At 38.2% G+C, this 17522-nt stretch overlaps 1 protein-coding gene across 1 annotated transcript; it reads right to left on the bottom strand.

Moving 5' to 3' along the window:
- Nucleotides 1–5586: 5586 nt before the first annotated feature.
- On the bottom strand, nt 5587–16855 carry si:dkey-91i10.3 (cytochrome P450). The gene is made up of 9 exons (XM_038721075.1): nt 16471–16855; nt 15456–15646; nt 13729–13928; nt 12488–12685; nt 11065–11228; nt 10630–10796; nt 10065–10146; nt 7888–8094; nt 5587–6716 (listed from the first exon to the last, which is right to left on the bottom strand). Exons 1-9 carry the CDS (start codon nt 16729–16731, stop codon nt 6576–6578), a joined length of 1611 nt encoding a protein of 536 aa, XP_038577003.1. The 5' UTR covers nt 16732–16855; the 3' UTR covers nt 5587–6575.
- Nucleotides 16856–17522: the final 667 nt, after the last annotated feature.

Raw genomic sequence — 17522 nt, 5'->3', positions numbered from 1 at the left:
TCTTTTTTTCGGGTGGATGACGATTTAATTCATCACGAGCAATAACCTCGTGGGAGGGGGGGGGGGGGGGAGTTGTCACTTGGTCTGACAAGTCATTTAGTCAAGGATCATCTTAAAGTTTTCCACTTTGTATAATGAACAATACCAATGACTACACTGTGTTAACTGTGGTCACAATTTTGAATTTTAATAATCAATAAGTCCATTTTTTGATAGTATGCGTAATGAAACTTTCAGAAGGCAGCTGCAAATATACAGTTTGGACTATTTTTTCACCATCTTTGGGCGTGTCCCCCCTTTTTATTAAAAACAGTTGTTGTGCCAGTTGCGCCTGTCTGCCGAGAATCGCACGCCCCTCGCGGGAGCGCGCACAGCTAAAGCGAAAAACTACCAGACATTTCGAAATGATTTCTACGGCAAAGTGCTGTTTTAAAATGATATAAGAATCTTTGATAAATGATTGTTGTGATGATGTTATATGAACGTTTAGAGTCACCATTGTTTTATTAGACTAGAGTAACATTCCCTTGATAGGATTGGTCTTTGCGAGGTTTCATTTAGTTGGTGTTTATCTTTATAAAATACATTCAGACCAACCGTATAGCCCATGTTATATCGTTTTAAAACAGTACCTGTATTATATTATGGTATTTTTTTGTATACTTGAACATTTTTTGATCTCCTTCAGTTCTATATATTTCTATTTATGTTTATGTTCATGTGTACTGTAAGCAGCAATTTATACAAAGGCAAATTCCTCATATGTGAAAAGGTACCTTGCAATAAACCTGATTGTGATTCTGATTGTGAAAAGATCATTACAATGCTGTTTCGCTGTGCGCGCTCACGCGAGGTGCGTGCACTTCTCGGTGGGCAGACACAACACCTGTTAAGCTAAAACAGGGAGGCGGGGGGAGGGGCTAACTTGTGACAGGTGTTTAGACTTTTTTTGCATTTGATGGGTTAAACCAAAATGATCAAAGTTTGTGGCAGTTTTTTTTTTTTTAATAAACCTGTCCTGCCCAGCAGCCTGGTGTAGAGTATATATATATATTGTGCCAGACAGATTTTACTTAAACAAGAGAGAATTAATATACTCCTTTGTCTGTTTTATTATTTATTTATGTATTGATTTGTCACCGGGCAGACAGGGGGGCAGACATGGGAATGGGGGGGGCACAAACAGACAGCACAGAGAAAGGACAAGACCTGTAAGAGTAGGGGGATGGAAGGTGGGGACAACAGGGAAAAGCAGAGGGAAACACCAATTGCAGAAAGCAACGAAACCTGCAATAGAACAGAGAGGGGGGCTTGGGGAGGAGAAAAACAACAGCAAACAAACAAACAAACAAACAATAAAAATAATAATAATAGTAAAAGACAACCAGCCGAACAACAGTAATAAACAGCTGACATAGTAAGACAACTAAGAGAAAAATGAAACAGTCACGCACCCTAATAAGCAACACAGCACAGCCACGAGAGCTGGAATAATAACAATTAATTTAAATAAGTAACTGAAAGAAAAGCAGCAGGAATAATTCTACCAGGGACAACCTAAATTTGTTTGTGTCTATGTGTGAGATTGTGTGCGTGTGGGTGAATGTGTCTGTATGTGTGTGTGTGTGTGTATACATGTGTGTGCGCATAAGCCTGTTAAAGAATGTAGTTGTTAATGAGAGTTTGAGGCAGTTTTAACACATTCATGGAATTCGCTTTTGTGACTAGGTGCATAACATTAGACATAAATATAAATCTATGAAATTGACAAAATATACAACTTATAGAAGAAGGATAAGGACTATGTGCAATATGGCAGTTAAATATTTTCATGTGCACAAACAACTGGATGTCTTTGTGCAAACATTACCAGTGTGTAGCCTACTTTAAAAGTAGGAAGGGGATTTGGAGGGGTGAGAGTCACAGTCTTTTACTTATGTAAAAGTAAATACCACAATGTTAAAAAAAAAAAAATGTTTGGAGTTTTATTACTGATTCTTTAGTATCAAAGGAGAATTTTAATGTTGGTCAGCTTGAACTGCTTTGTATAATGCTGCCGAGTTTAACATTATAAGACTTTATTATATTTTAGAAATTGATCATGTTTTTTAGGTAAAATCTAAACCTGCAGTGGAACTACTGAATATACCTGTAGTTGGTTAAAATGTATATTTTTTATGTAGTGGAGTAGAAACATAAAGTAGTATACAAGTTATAACACTTCATACGTATATTTAGCCTTTCTTGACACCCACATTATTTTCTCAGTGCTACTTTAACTTGATTATTGGTTTGCAGGGACACTTGAAATTGTTAGACACCAGCTGATAAACTGCAAGACACAAAACAGATTCACCACAAATAGTTCAAACATTACTAAAGGTCCACTTACTAGCTTTTTCTGGAGATTTTTGCATGTCACCCTTATTAGGATAGTTTCTTAGTTGTCTTGGGATGGCTATGGTGTCAAGTCAGATGGTCATATATTTTGAGAGATGTTTAAGGATCTTTTTCGTCAGGCTTGAATATACTCCTTGAACTTTCCACTGACTCCTGGTTGACAGCTTTGAAGGAAAACTGGAGTGTTTTATGACATCACATGCAACACCTGTGGGGAACACTACATTGTCAGGACCGCGGATAGAACCTGAAGGAAGCTGTCAACTTCAGCTGTCGTTGTGCTCCAGTCCGAAACCGGTCTCTGCACCAACACTGAAGGGGCTGAAGGTCACTGACCAGCAGCCAGCCAATGACACCAAAAACCAAGGTTGTAGCCCTTTTGGGTTTACTGAGGTCATGAGTCCAAGTCTTTGAGTGCCAACCCACCCGTCTAAGAAATGTTTGACTATAGCCACCACCCTGTCAAATGATTATATATATTTTTTTACTTTCAACTTTGAACTTTTGTATATACATGTGTGTGTGTGTGTGTGTGTGTGTGTGTGTGTGTGTGTGTGTGTGTGTGTGTGTGTGTGTGTGTTTGTTCATTTTAACTCTTTAAATACAGTTGGGAAGTTTGACCTATAACATTGCCTCACATGTGAAATCTTAATCAAATAAATGTTAGTAGTGTAAAAAGAAACACTACTGAGGACATGATCTCAGTCTCCTCATGGTGGTTACAGCCCTGCTAGAGGTCTTTAAACAGAGACAGGGGTTATGATCTCCGCTCTGTACTACATTACTACCTGTTATCAAGACTACAAACTCCGTCTGCTGATGACAACTGTGACATGTATAACAGAAATAGATTAGTTTACACAAGGGTGTCCATCCTTCAGAGGAGGTTCTCTTCCACATGACTCTTGCTTGACTGACAAAAACAGGATATAGCCTATGTGTAACTTCTATTGCATAATATTTTAGCCTCCTAATTGCCTAAAAACACTGTAAAATCAATAGAAATGTGCAGATCATGCAATGTTTCTGATTGGAGAAAACAGAGGTCTTGTAAGTTTTAACATTTTGTCTTTATTACATCAGGTCAAATTATAGTGCAGATGCAGAACACGAGCACTTGATGAGGATTTCTCTGCTCAAAGACAGAAATACGGATTGGTGCTTAAACTCTCATGTTATGGCTCATAAATGAAGTCACAATTTATAAGCTAGATAATGTCAATTTTGCGATTTAGTAATCACGTTGTGTGACGAGCTGTCATGACCTACACATTTAACATTTAGAGCAGCTACTGGGAGTCAGTGGTGGTGGAAGTACTCAGATATGTTAGTTAAGTAAAAGTATCAATGCCACAGTGTAGAAAAGCCTTAGCTTCAAAATATATTTAAAGGTACAAAAGTAAAAGCACTCATTATGCCGAATGGCTAATTTCACAATAATGTTTATTATCTTATTGAATTACAATTATTGATGCTTTTATATGTACATTGGCATATTTGTTGTACTAAATATTCTTCCAGGTAGTTTGTGAATTTCTCAAAGGGTTCAACAAAGTTTAATCTTTATCCATTCCATTTGAATACATCATTTATTTGATTATATTTTCTATTAATGATCTGCATATGCAAAGTAACTAGTACCTAAAGGTATCAAAAAAAGTAGTGGAGTAAAAGGTATATTCCCTCCGAGTTGTTATAGAGAAGAAGTATAAAGTAGCAGAAAATAGAAAAAATAAAGTTCAGTACTTGAGAAAATGTACTTTCCAACATCTGTGTCAGAGCTTGTAAGTCATCAATACGTCAAGTCCATAAGCAAAAGCCCTGTCTGCTCAGCACACTCATTGCAGAGTCATTTCACGGCAGCTATAACATCTGTCCAGCGAGTCTCAATAATGTTTATTAATGTGCATTATTCCTGTTCAATAATTTAACAAATTAATGAAATAATGTAGTGTAGTAACAGTCTACAAGGTGGCAGCACTGGTCTGTAAAGACAATTGACAATAACAAATGAACAGAAATTGGAAGACTTGCCACATGCATAGCTCTAAGGCAGCAAAGAAATTAGTTTTTGTAGGTCATGAGAGAGAAGACAATGTTCTTTGTTTATAATGTAATTTTGGATGCATAAAGTTATGTTGTTTTTAGACCAAAGCAACAGTGTTTTTGTTGTTTTGGTATGCATGTGAGCTGGGCACTTGTACATTCATGACACAAATACTAATATCACTACTACTGTTATGAGAATTTTGTTTTATGGGATCGTATGCACAGACTGATAGATGACAGTGAACTGTATTCGAATCTTAAAAAAAGTAAAATGGATGTTCATAGTAGCATATCTATCTATATGTGTGGTTTAAATTTAGTTTTTTTGAGAGAGAAAAATCTTTTTATGTTATAACAAAATATTCTGCATGTTATTATGACATATTTTCTGGTTGTTATCAAAATTGCTTTTACAAGAAGCTTTTTTTGCTATTTCACAAAACCAATGTATCGTGTTAATACAAACATTTCTCGCTCTAACGTGACAAGTTGGTATGTTGTTATAAGAAGAAACCTGAAAGGAGAAAAAGGTTGCCGTAGGTAGCCTGCAGCAATAATCTAACATTATTAATAAACATGAAACATATTATGTTTATTTATTTATATATTTTTATGTATTTTGGCTGTGGGTTGCTTTCATTTTCTTCATATTGTGTGTGTAATTGGTATGAGTCCATGCAGTGTTGGGATACCAGATCACATATAGACGTATAGAGCCAATGGTGGAAGAAGTATTCAGATCTTTTACTTAAGTGAAAGTACTCGTAGTGCAAATTATTTACATTATAAGTTATAAATTTACATTTTGGTTAGAAATTGTTGAGTTTTTAATATGTACTCTGTATTTTAAGGCAGAGCATATTCTTTTTTTTTGTATTATTCTTTACACTTGTTAAAGCACTTTGTAACTTGTTTTTGAAAAGTGCTCTACAAATAAGGATTATTATTATTATTATTATTATTATATTGGGAAAACTTCCACAATATGAAAATACTATTTTTTTTTATCTTGAGAATAACACACTGATGCAAAATAACTAAAAGGTGGGGGTGGGGGGAGACAAATGCCTTCCTTCTCCCCAAAAAATAAAAGCTGGGACTGTGGTGTATTTTTAACCACCAGATGGAGGCAAAGAGCAGCATAACAAGAAACTGAGTTTATTTTATTTCTCATGGTGGCAGAGACAGGTTTGCTTGTCAAAACAACGTAATTATAATGATCGTATCTTCTTCAAGTTGTACATATAATCACTGTCAAATATAAATCCCCCACACTGTATATACATAGACATGTTTGCCTATATATACTGTATATGACCACCTACTGGTCATCGTTGCTTTTTAGACACATTTACATATACACCAATTTCTTCACCTACTTACAGGCCTATGTACACAAAAGTTCTATGTATATGTATATATTTTTATTTAGCTTAGTTGTTCGTATTTTTAACTGTATGTCTATTTCTATTCTGCTGAAAATTGTTTGTGGAACTGTGTGAAATTGAGAGCAACTTAAAACTGGAGTAACTTTCTTTGTATGTGTGCACACACTTGGTCAATAAAACTGATTGATTGTCACAATTACATGCAAAAACTCAGTACGATATACTTTTTGTTGAAGAATATTGTTCTTGAAGTTAGTATACAACTAATTAACATACTTCACCATTTTATACAGGAAAACAGGGGGGGAAAACATGAAAAGTTGTTTAAATTAATGTGACTTTGAAAAAAATTTACTATATTTTATAGAACCCTTTTTAAAAATTTATGTTTTCAGTGAACCCTATGGGCAGGGCAGAAAAACTCTGCTCCAGGGCAACACCCCAAACAACTGAGAAAACATATTGCATTTGTTGAACTTAAACTAAATAAATCCCCAGAGGAAAACTGTTATTATGAGTGTTGTGGGTTAAAGTGTTTGTATTTACACTTAAAAAAAACATTCAAATTCTGTACATACAGCATTATACTCATTACTATATAACGTATTACATATTCGACCAGCTTGTATTTTATTCCATTGCACTAACTGCATTCCAGCCAGTCCTGTGAATTCTTTATAAACTTGCTTGGTGACAGGCAGGCAACACAGTGTGAATACAAACAGCTCACAGAGGAACTCATGCACTCTGCTCCTCCTGCTGGACTCTTCTGTCCAGAAACTGCAGATTGATTGGTTTAGCAGGGCAAAGCAGAGTTCTGGTGATCGGCTTGACTGTGGTTCCGGCAGGGTCCGACCTCACCTCATAACGTTTTATCAACTTAGAAAATAGAAGAAATACATGAAATTATATTATTGACAGGATATTTATTTATGTGAGGCACAAACGTGCAGACACAGTCTACATTCCAGTTAATGATTACCAACTTTCCGCCAGCTGACAGAAATATAACTGGGGTTCTTGGGTGAGATGATAGTCCAAAGTCAGATGACTGATTTGTGGCTTGTATCCATCCCACTGCCAAGACTAACAAAAGAAGAGCAGCCAGGCGTCTGTGCTCTGGTTGGATGGTTACTACAGGTCAAGAGGATTTGATTTCCATGGAGTGAAAACATGTGTTTTACTTGCCAGTGGTGGACACAGGACACAAACCCTGTACTTGAGTAAAAGTACAGATACCCTTTACAAAATATTATTCCACTAAAAGTAGAAGTCTTCAATTTATATTTTTTACTTCAGTCAAAGTACAAAAGTAGCTGCTTTTAAAAATACTTAAAGTACCATTGGTAGGCTATGGTTGTGTGTTGGGTTGCTGACATGACAAACAGAATTTAAAAATACAGAAGGCAAATTTTCCTATTTATTAAACACAGTGGTGTTAAGATCCTTTCCTTAAGTAAAAGCAGTAATATCACACTGAGAAAATACTCATACAAGTACAAGTACTGCATTCAAACCCTTACTTAAGTAAAAGAATTAAAGTATTATTAGCACTTTAAAGTACCAATAGACATTGTTGGGCTGTCTTGGGCTCTTCAGTGTCACGTGGAGGTCAAGGACATGGAGGTGGTTCCTATTTTTACAACGGGCGATCAAACCAATTACCAGGGTATCACACTGCTCAGCATCCCTGGGAATGCTTACGCCAGGGTGCTGGAAAGGAGGCTCCAGCCGACTATCGAACCTCATTTCCAGGAGGAGCAATGCAGATTCCGTCCTAGCTGTTGAACCCTAAACCAGCTGACCAGCTCTTTAGTCTTGCTGGGTTACTAGAGGCATCATCGGAGTTTGCCTTTCCACAATAATGTGTTTTTTGGGCTTGGAGAAGACAGGCAAGTTAGTGTACAGTCAGCAGGTGTTCTACCGGACTGTATTTACCAACCCTCACCTATGGTCATGAGCTCTGTCTAACAACCGAAAGAATGACACTGTTACAAGAACCAGAAATTCACAATAAGCCATGGTTGCAACAACAATGAGATGTTCTTACCCTGGAAAGGAGGAGATACATCTCCAGCTCAGCCACCCGTCTGCCCAGACACGCCCGGATACCAAAACCAAATGGCACTGACCCGAATGGGTGCGGCTTGGACTTCTCCTCCGCAACCCTGAGCCAGCGCTGTGGCAGGAAGGTGTGGGGGTCAGGGAAAATATTCTCATCATAGGACACAGCATAGTGGCACAGGTGGAACAGAGTCTGTAAGAGTAAAATATACATACATACCAGTCAATTAATTTGAGGCATAGCTTTGTGATTATTAGCTTGAGATGAAATGAGTATCCAAAGTTTAAGTCAGAAATGTCAGAAATTGGATGTCCACAAAATTGGGAAATAACTTGTAGAGGGAGCCCCTCTTATTTTCTTAATTTCACTCAGCAGCTTTACAAGAATTTCTTTACCACATTCTAATATATGGACTATTTCTATATGGCATACATAGACTTACATTCATTTCCTGTAGACTTACCCTAACACATAGCCATAACCCCCACTTGTCTACCCTTAACCCTAACCTTAACGTAAACCTAACCTTCACCTTAAAATGTGATGATTTACATTATGGGTACTTACATTTGGTCTCCATAATATGAGTGTGTAAACAGATTTTTTTTGTCCCCACAACATAAATAATACACTCACCCATTTGCACAACAGGAGTCATCCATACACAATATGTGTCAAATACTACATAATGTTTTTGTAGTTAGCGTACAGTACTATGTATTATTTTATGGTTGTCCCAACAAGACGTCTAGCAAAAGACATTAGACAACCTGCAACTTTGCAACTGTCGCAACTTCAAAAAGAAAAAGTGAAATGATGTATAAATATTTAATACTGTTTTTCTGAGGTGTTTCTCGCTGCCACCTGCTGCGTGTTTTAATTCCAGCAATGTGCAGCTCTTCTATTTCCTTTCTGGATAACATTGAGGGACTCAAAAGAGGGAAAAAAATGTATATGTACTTATGTCCCCTTTTCAATGTGAGTGCACTACATATTACATACTGTGGAATTGGGCACAGACAGGCCATTAAATACAGTGTGACACTGCTTGATTAATATCACTGAGTGAATGAAGGATGCTTGAAGATTCCTGTACATAGTTCTAACACCACACTTAGTTTTTCAGACGACACCACGGAGGTAGATCAGAGGGGACGATCTGACGGCCTACAGGGACGAGGTCCAGCACCTGGCTACGTAGTGGCCAGACAACAACCTGGCCATTAACACCCAGAAAACCAAGGAGATCATTGTGGATTTTAGGCAAGTTAGCACACACCTTAGGCTGAGGAAGAGCTTCTTTCCTGAGAACAGCATATACCTCCACATCACAGCGCTAAGCATTATTGGACTCATTACTGCACTGTCTCAGTACTTTCACTGCTCATTCTTGCACTTATTTATATTGTACATACAACTAACTATCCATTTTCTGTCGGTATATACGTAACAACTCTTTTCTATACACTCCCCTTCCAACTCTGCCCACGTCACCTCTATGTATAACATATTTGATATATTATTTATATATACACATACATACATACATACTTATTCTGTATACATACTGCACTCCACTGTCAATGACACTGTACATACAGGAAGCATCACTCACGTTTAGTACTAATTTATACCTGCAAATATCTGTAAATACTACTTTCCTTTTTACGGGGCGGCTGTTAATCGGAAGGTCGGCGGTTCAATCCCTGGCTCCCCCTGGTTGCGTGTCGAAGTGTCCTTGGGCAAGATACTGAACCCCGAATGAGTGAGTGTGAATGTTAGTTTCCGTTTGAGCACTTAGGCTCAGTGTATGTGACTGGTGAATGCAGATGTAGTGTAAAAGCGCTTTGAGTGGTCGAAAAGACTAGAAAGGCGCTATACAAGTATGGAGCATTTACATTTCTGGTTAGATGCTCCCTGCATTTCATTGTCTTGTACTTGTACTCTGCATAATACCAATGAAGCTGAATTTAATCTAATATTACTGCTGAAATGGTAAATCACACACAGTACAAATGTATCTAAAATTAAATTAAAACAATTAGTCAGGCCCTTTCTTTAACAATGTCTTTTTTATAACTACTAAAATTTATTTTTATGGAACTGAAATATAGATTTATTTCATAATGGCAACAACAACACAACAACAACTTGTGTCATACCTTTTTAGGGAAGAGATGGTCTCCCACCACAATCTCATTTTCAACAGTGACACGGGCATTTCCTGGTACCACTGGATACAGCCTGAAGACCACGGAACACAGTGAAACATTTATTGTTTGTTCAGAAAAAGCAACAATTATTTGTTGCAAATCTAGGACATCAAGTACTGTTCATTAATTGTTTTGTTGACATATGAATAGTTTTATTGTCTAGCTTGTCTCTATTTGCACAACACTTGACACAATGTGTCAAAGTGCTTGCACAGTTGACTAAAGATTATTATAGTGTGCAATGAGAATGAGACATTGTTTCACTAGACATTTGTAATGATAAACCTGTGTAGCAAGTGTAGCTGGCATTCACATTACATTATCATATAATATTTCAATATTTTTATTTGTCTAGTTAAAAGATAGGTGTCCCCAGTTTGCACCTCAGGTGATGTTATGAACATACTTCAAACAACCAAACAAACTCCTGGTCACTGAAAGACCCTACAGCTCCTGCAATCAGGTGTCATTTATTGATATAATATGTTGATAAACATGACAGAATCCCTCTAACCGTAGCGTCTCTCTGATGATGGCCTTCAGGTACGGCATCTGAGCGATGTCATCACTGCTTGGCACCTTATCTCCTGGGCAAACACGTATCACTTCCTGGTACAACTGTTCTTGGATCTCTGGCTCCTTTGCCAGTTGGTACAGAGACCATGAGATAGTGTTGGATGTCTGCAACAGAGACGAACACACACTTATATTCTGTTTTATTGATTTTTTCAGAGGACAGATGTCTAGGTTAGAAAAGGAATATATTTGGTAGACAAGTGAAAGTTGTGGAGAAACTGCTGTTTCATCATTTCAGAGGTTATATGTTTAGTTACAAAGAGGCATTGTGCATACATTGTTACATTTAAGCCGTGACGCGTCTAAATGTAGGAAACTACTGTACACTAAACCCCTTCCTTCCACAGAGTGCACACACACTGGATCTACTCACTGTGTCGACACCTGCCAGCAGGAGTTCTGTGATGCTGCCCAGGATCTCAGTGACCGTCATCTGATCACTGAGCAGCAGGTGTGTGAGGTATGCTCCCTCTACGTTCTGGTCCAAGTGCACTTTCTCCTGGATCTCCTCCATTTTCTTCTGCACCAACTCTTCAGCTGAGATACAAGAGAAAAATCTTTTATTTCTCATGGGAGGACCACCACTAAGAGGAGGAGGGCATGACACTTTTGCCTACTACATGGTGAAAGAAAAGCACTATGACGGATCTTGTTCAGACACTGACTAAGAATATAGGCAGACTTTGTCCTTTGAGGGAGTCACCAGAGTCTAGGGTGCTTAAAATTATTTGATAATGCAACTTAAAAATTTGCTATAAAGCCTGAGCTCAAGCAAGTTTTTATGAAAACAACCAGTAATGGGGAATGGCAGGCACAACATATTTGAACACTACATGGTAAAAGAAACACACTGTGAGGGTTCTTGTTCAGACACTGATGTGGGATAACGGCGGCATGGCCTGTGAGGTGGACTTTGTCCTTTGAGGGAGTCACCAGAGTCTAGGGTCCTTGAAATGTTTTGCTAATGCAACCTGAAAAATGGCCATGAAGCCTGTGTAACCTTTTTATGACACCAATCAGTAATTGGGAGTGGCAGTGAAATGGATGTTGAGGGATCCACAACACTAACACTACCAGGGCTCGAGGCAAATCAAGAATGAAAGTGCCTTTCTTTGGGGCTCAGGCTGCCATTCAAATGGTGAATTGATTGGGTTTTATGAGCCACTTAGGGGTTTTATGATCACATTTGTGCATTTGACAATCACAGAATATAATTTCAGCTAGATACAGATTAATTTCTTTATAAACAGTTTCATCTCAGCACAATTGCTTCCAAAGATCTTTATGACAAGGCAACTTCAATAGTAACAGGAGTGAGCATTAAACTTTAGTACTATTTGACTGCCACCTGGTATCAACAACTGTGATGTGCTGAATGTTGGAACTGATTGTTTGGCCAGACTCTAAATCTTGTTTACTTACCAGTGTGTTTGCAAGTTTTAACTCCTTAATTGCAAATCATGTATACTTGAAACTATGGTTTCCACTATTTCTGTATGAAAATCAAGAAGCAGGCTCAGGAACACGTGCATGAATTGTAGAAACTTTGTGTCTGCAATATTTCTCTCAGCATTACACACAGGACTTTGTTCAATGTATTAGTATGTAGTATTCCACATGGTTGAAAACATGGTGTATTGTTTTTTTTGTTTTTTTTAACTATTTCATTATTTAAGTATCAAATTGCATTTATAATGCCTGAGACATAGAAGTACAAAATCGACATGGTATGTGATATTGTCATACAATGGGCGAAAAAAACGAACACTTCACTGTTTGAAACTAAGGTTGCTCACCGACTTTAAAGAGATGGTCCCAGACTGACACAAACTGTTTCCAGTAAGGAAGGTAAGGCCAGGTGGACTTGGGGAAGAGGATGACGATTGGGGAAAGCCGGAACATTTCCCCCACGGAGATGATGAACTTTTGGGTTTCCTCAGGCACCACCTCATCCATGCAGCCCATACGGGTCTCAAACAACACTGAAGAAATCCCTGCATTAAAATTTGTTTATTATTATACAGACATTCATAAGTTATTGTTGAACATGTCATTCCAAAATCATGGGCATTTATCTGCTGCTATAACATCTTCCACTCTTTGGGTTTCAGACTTTCCACCACATTTTGAAACCTGGCTTCAGGGATTTGCCCTGATTTATCAAGAAAATTTGTGAAGTCCAACACTGATGTTGGTTGATAATGCCTGGCTCACAGTCAGTGTTTCAGTTCATCCAAAATGTGGTAGGTGGGGTTGAAGTCAGGGGTCTGTGCAGGCCAGTTAAGTTCTTCCACACCAAACTAAACAAAATTCTTTATGGACCTGCCATTGTGCAGTGACAAAATAAGAGAGCATTGTCATGATGAAATAGCAAGGAATCTTCCCCAAACTGTTATAGGTATATGTACCCATTATGTATATGTATGTACCTACAATGTACCTCATTGTAGGCTGTAGTATTAAGCAGAAGAACTGTCCTAGTACACAACAGTATGTGGACAAAAGTAAGTGAATCATTTGACAAGCTGAGTGGTGTTTAAAGGAATGGTTCTGCATTTTGGGAAGTACGCTTACTTCAATCTTCAAGAGTTGAGGAGATGCACCTGCCATGTCTGTCCATTACATTTGAAGCAACAAACAACACCAGCCAGTTAGCTTAGCTTGGCTCACAGACTTGGAAACTGGGTGAAACAGCTAGCCTGGATCTGTCCGCACATAAACCCCTGTAAAACCAGGTCTGAACCTACCTTTGTAATCTTATAAGGTACTAGGATCAAACCCACATTTTATCTCACAGTATCTAATCAACTGCCAAGGCCAAGCTAGATGAAGTAACAGAGCTGCAAAGGACTGCAATAGTGAAAGGGTCAAGGACACTGTTCCCTCTACTATGTGTTTTACATATAATATGTGATTTGCTAAAAGAAAATGTAAAAAGTTAATATCAGAATTAAGTTACTTCTATATTACTAATCTAAAAGATTAGTTTCCACAGTTATTTACATGAAAATATTTCATTTTTTTGTTCTCTGCTGACCTTCAAAAGAAAATTTGTAGAGTTCTCCTGTCAAGTCATTGACCATGACTCCCTGGCCGTTGGTTTCCCTCAGAAAGTCCACTCTGTCAATGAAGTCTGTCACCACCTCATTGATGGTGTTAGTGTAGGAGGAGACGTGTTTGGGCTTCAGCATCCGAGGATTCAGGATGCTGCGGATGCGCTGCCAGTTGGCACCCATTCTATAAATGAGGATTAAGTTGTTTAATACTTACAATAGTCAAACTAAAAAAAAAACTTTAGTTGTTCTAACTTTAAAAGGTTTACATCAGCTTGTGGCCAGAGAAAGGCAGGCCTGCATTTGTTTTCACTGGGAACTTTTTTGTGCAAATGTGGTACATTTGGCTTTTTGTACTCTTGTTTACATCCCTAATTAACATATTTTCCTGATAAGGGAGGTGAGTTTGACTCTCAGAGTACAGGGCTGTCTAACACAGCGTTCACCATGACGCATGGTGACACAACAAGTCTGGCAGGAAAAACCGAATACTGGCACAAGTATTCGGTTTTTCCTGTCAGACTTAATGTTCCTTGTGGCTGTTTGGGTCGGACTAGGGTGACTGGCACCTAGGAGGAAGTAAAGATTTGTTATGAAGCCATATCTGAATAATAAGTTGAAAAATGAGCTGCGGGCCCAGACTGACTTGTGCACTTAACTTATCGACTGTCACCTCTAAGTACACATCACGTACAAAGCACACAGCAACTGAATACATTAGTTACCCTAGAACTATGTTTCCCTAGAACTTAAATAGCTGACTTTGTCTCTTAAATCAGATTATTTATTAGGTTGTACAGTACATTATGATATTAACCACTACTTAACTTAGCCAAAGGAAAAGTCTTTATTAGCAAATTTGTTTCCTGGGACATTGTTTCCTCCCCAATTTCTTACATTAGAGTCGTGTAAGGAAAGGATTTGTTCACAGCCAGTATGGACAGGAGGAACAGTTACATTGACTAATCACTATTTCAATGTGCATATCGGCATATTTAATATTGTTTTAATACACGCTTGACAAAATGGGAACCATCCTTTAAGGCGTTGTGGTCCTATATGCATATTGCCTGTATTATATATTTTAGGTGTGTTTTAAACTTGTTTAAAGGTGTGTGTTATTGAGTATAATGTGTGCTGCATCCACAAATATAGTTACAGATGAAAAAGAAGGCTATTCTCAAGAAACCAAACAGAGCTCCTCTGTACCTGTCCCCAGGTTTACTGTGTGGCAGGTCAAATCAAGTCAATTTGGTCTATATGGCCCAATATGGTTCAAGGTGTTGTTATTACAACTTGCACAGCATACAACACCCTCTATACTCGATACTGCTTTACATCAGTTCTTCTGTAAGTGCACACCTGTCTATGGGTTCCTCCTCTGGAGAAGTGTGCTGTGTCCCAATTCATACTACATAACTTTATTACTATTATGACTTTAAATTGATAGAGAGCCTGTTTTCCCACCATGATTTTTTTCCATATTAGCTATTTGCAGGTCCTCCATTTTCTTTATACATTGTATTGTGGGGAAACAAAGGAAAAGGGTCCATTGCCAGCACACTGTCTAAAAAATACTACACTTTGATACTTTTTTTTCCACTGGGAGCATACTACGTACACAAAGCCTGCTTAGAATTAGAATCCTGTCTGGATTTGGGACATAGAAACGAATGTAAAGCTAGGGGATCTAAAGAGGGGTTTCACTTACTCTGTCAGGGGTCCGTGGGCCTTGTTCTTGAGCTCTCTGTACTCCCTCCAGTGGGGCATGTCCGTCCGTACTGGGTGTCTCCCCTCCTGCCTCAGAACCTGCTCTATGAGATCAGCGCTGGCCACGTTCACCACGACCAGAGGGCCATATGATGACTTCCACAGAGGACCGTAGATCTTGCTGTGCTCAATCTTTGAGCAAACAATGTAAGTTAATGAGTTATTTATTTGGTTACTGGATGTTCAATGCGCTAAAATCATGAAACAACTGGATTTTTACAACACAATCAGTTAGCAAGTACAATCAGAATATGATCAACATCAGTCTTTCACATTATATGGCTACAATGTTAAAGGTTCAGTTCACCCAAATCATAGAAAAAATAACATTTCACTAGCTTCAGTTTTCATAAAAGACAAGAAGAAGACAAAGTGCCTCAGTAGAATGTAATAAAATCACTTGTGCTTTTTTAGGTGTATTTGTGATGTTTTGGAAATCCTGTAGCTGGCACTGACTGAAGCATTGTGACAGAAACAGTCCATGTGTGTAATCCAATTAAGTCCCAGCTCATTTCTTAATAACTCTTTGGTCTTTGATCAGAGTATTTCAGACAAATACTCTGTGGGGTGTTGTGTGTACTTTAAGCAGGACCTAAACATTCTTCATTATATCCCTACAGATAGTTTTGGTTTTGTATTGAAGGTGAATGGAATAAAAAAACATTTCAAGCAGCAGCTTGTCTTTCCAGAAACAGTGTCCCATTTACAACTTGCTGTGATTGATTGTCATGCAATATCCATAGTGTTTTTTTTTTTTTCCATTTCTCAATGCTGCCACCAGCACAAATAACATTAAGTCTCCATTGCACTGGGGTCAAGGAATGAATGCGCACAAAACCCAAGCTGTCTGGATGGAAAGATAAGCTGTCTTGCAACAAAAATCAGTGCACGAGTCATGACTGCGCATTTCAGTCATCACCAGAGAATCGGTGATTTCGCCTTCTCATCCCACTTACTTGCATTTGTTGCGCCGTTTGCAGATACCCCTTTACAAAAAGCCAGTATAAGGTATACATGAAACTTGGCCCGCTTAAATCGTCCATCGTTTTCAGTTTAACGTTGTCACCCATCACGGAGGTGGTGGTGGTGGTAGATGAGTCGCGGCGGCGGACGTCTCCATACTTCACTGGATTCAGTCCCTCGGTCACACTCTGAATCCCTTCAAGTTGTTGGCGGTTCACTCGCAGTCCAATGTTTACCAGCGATCTCCTGAACATTTTAACCGTATTAGCCGCCTGTTTTCTACAGTGTCTGAAGTTCAAAGAGGAGTGAAGAGCCGGCCAGTAATTCTCCTCCGATGTGAATGCTGCTGATAATGGCTACTTGTTTGCACACAGCCCAGCCTACCGCCTATCCAATCCCCTCTGAGCTGCACTGTGGACTTTGATACTGTCATAAACTTCAGTTACAAATTTAAACACAGCTGTTGATAATGTGGTGCAGTTAGTTAAGAGAAGCCATAGCCCAAGAGTAATAAATCTGATTACTAACATATAATAATATAGGCCTACTTAAATTAGGGTTAACTTCTTTAATAAGTCCGAGCTTAATATAAAACCAGGTCGATAGTTAGCTGCATTTACAATAATCAGCATTTCCCCTCCACGTGGTTTTCTGTGTAGACAGCTATCTTGTCATGTAGTTTCACCTTATTCTGTTGTTATGTGCGTTATTTTAAATATTATGGATCAAATCTTGCTGCGCCTTCATAAGTTTTGTTCAAAATGTTGACCCATTGAAGTTAAATGCTAAATTTACTATACAATTATTTGAACATTTCTGACTTTAGTAGCCTAATGGTTCTTGGATGAGAAGCAGCGTCTTCAAGTATCTTCAGATAAATTGCCCGTGATTTTAACCCACCTTGGATAATATAAATGATTAAATGACAAAGTTTATCATCTTAGACCGTGGAGTCAGCTAAAATGGGCCATCATCATAACAGCCTAAAATGGTCCAAATACAAATAAGGTAGCGCTGTAAAATTTTACAACCAATCACAATAGCC

The sequence above is a fragment of the Micropterus salmoides genome, unplaced genomic scaffold (genome assembly GCF_014851395.1).
Source record: "Micropterus salmoides isolate LMB-PRFRI ecotype aquatic unplaced genomic scaffold, ASM1485139v1 Ms_hic_scaffold_15, whole genome shotgun sequence".
NCBI lineage: Eukaryota > Metazoa > Chordata > Actinopteri > Centrarchiformes > Centrarchidae > Micropterus > Micropterus salmoides.
This window is presented reverse-complemented; position numbering and strand designations above follow the sequence as displayed.

Bases quoted from the DNA above. Each gene is read 5' to 3' on its own strand.
- si:dkey-91i10.3 (XM_038721075.1), bottom strand. From the start codon at position 16,731: ATGTTCAGGAGATCGCTGGTAAACATTGGACTGCGAGTGAACCGCCAA. The intron at 15,647-16,470 runs GTAAGTGGGATG...GTTTGCTCAAAG, and splicing joins AAACGGCGCAACAAATGCAA to ATTGAGCACAGCAAGATCTA. The intron at 8,095-10,064 runs GTATGACACAAG...TTACTCTTACAG, and splicing joins ACCATCTCTTCCCTAAAAAG to ACTCTGTTCCACCTGTGCCA.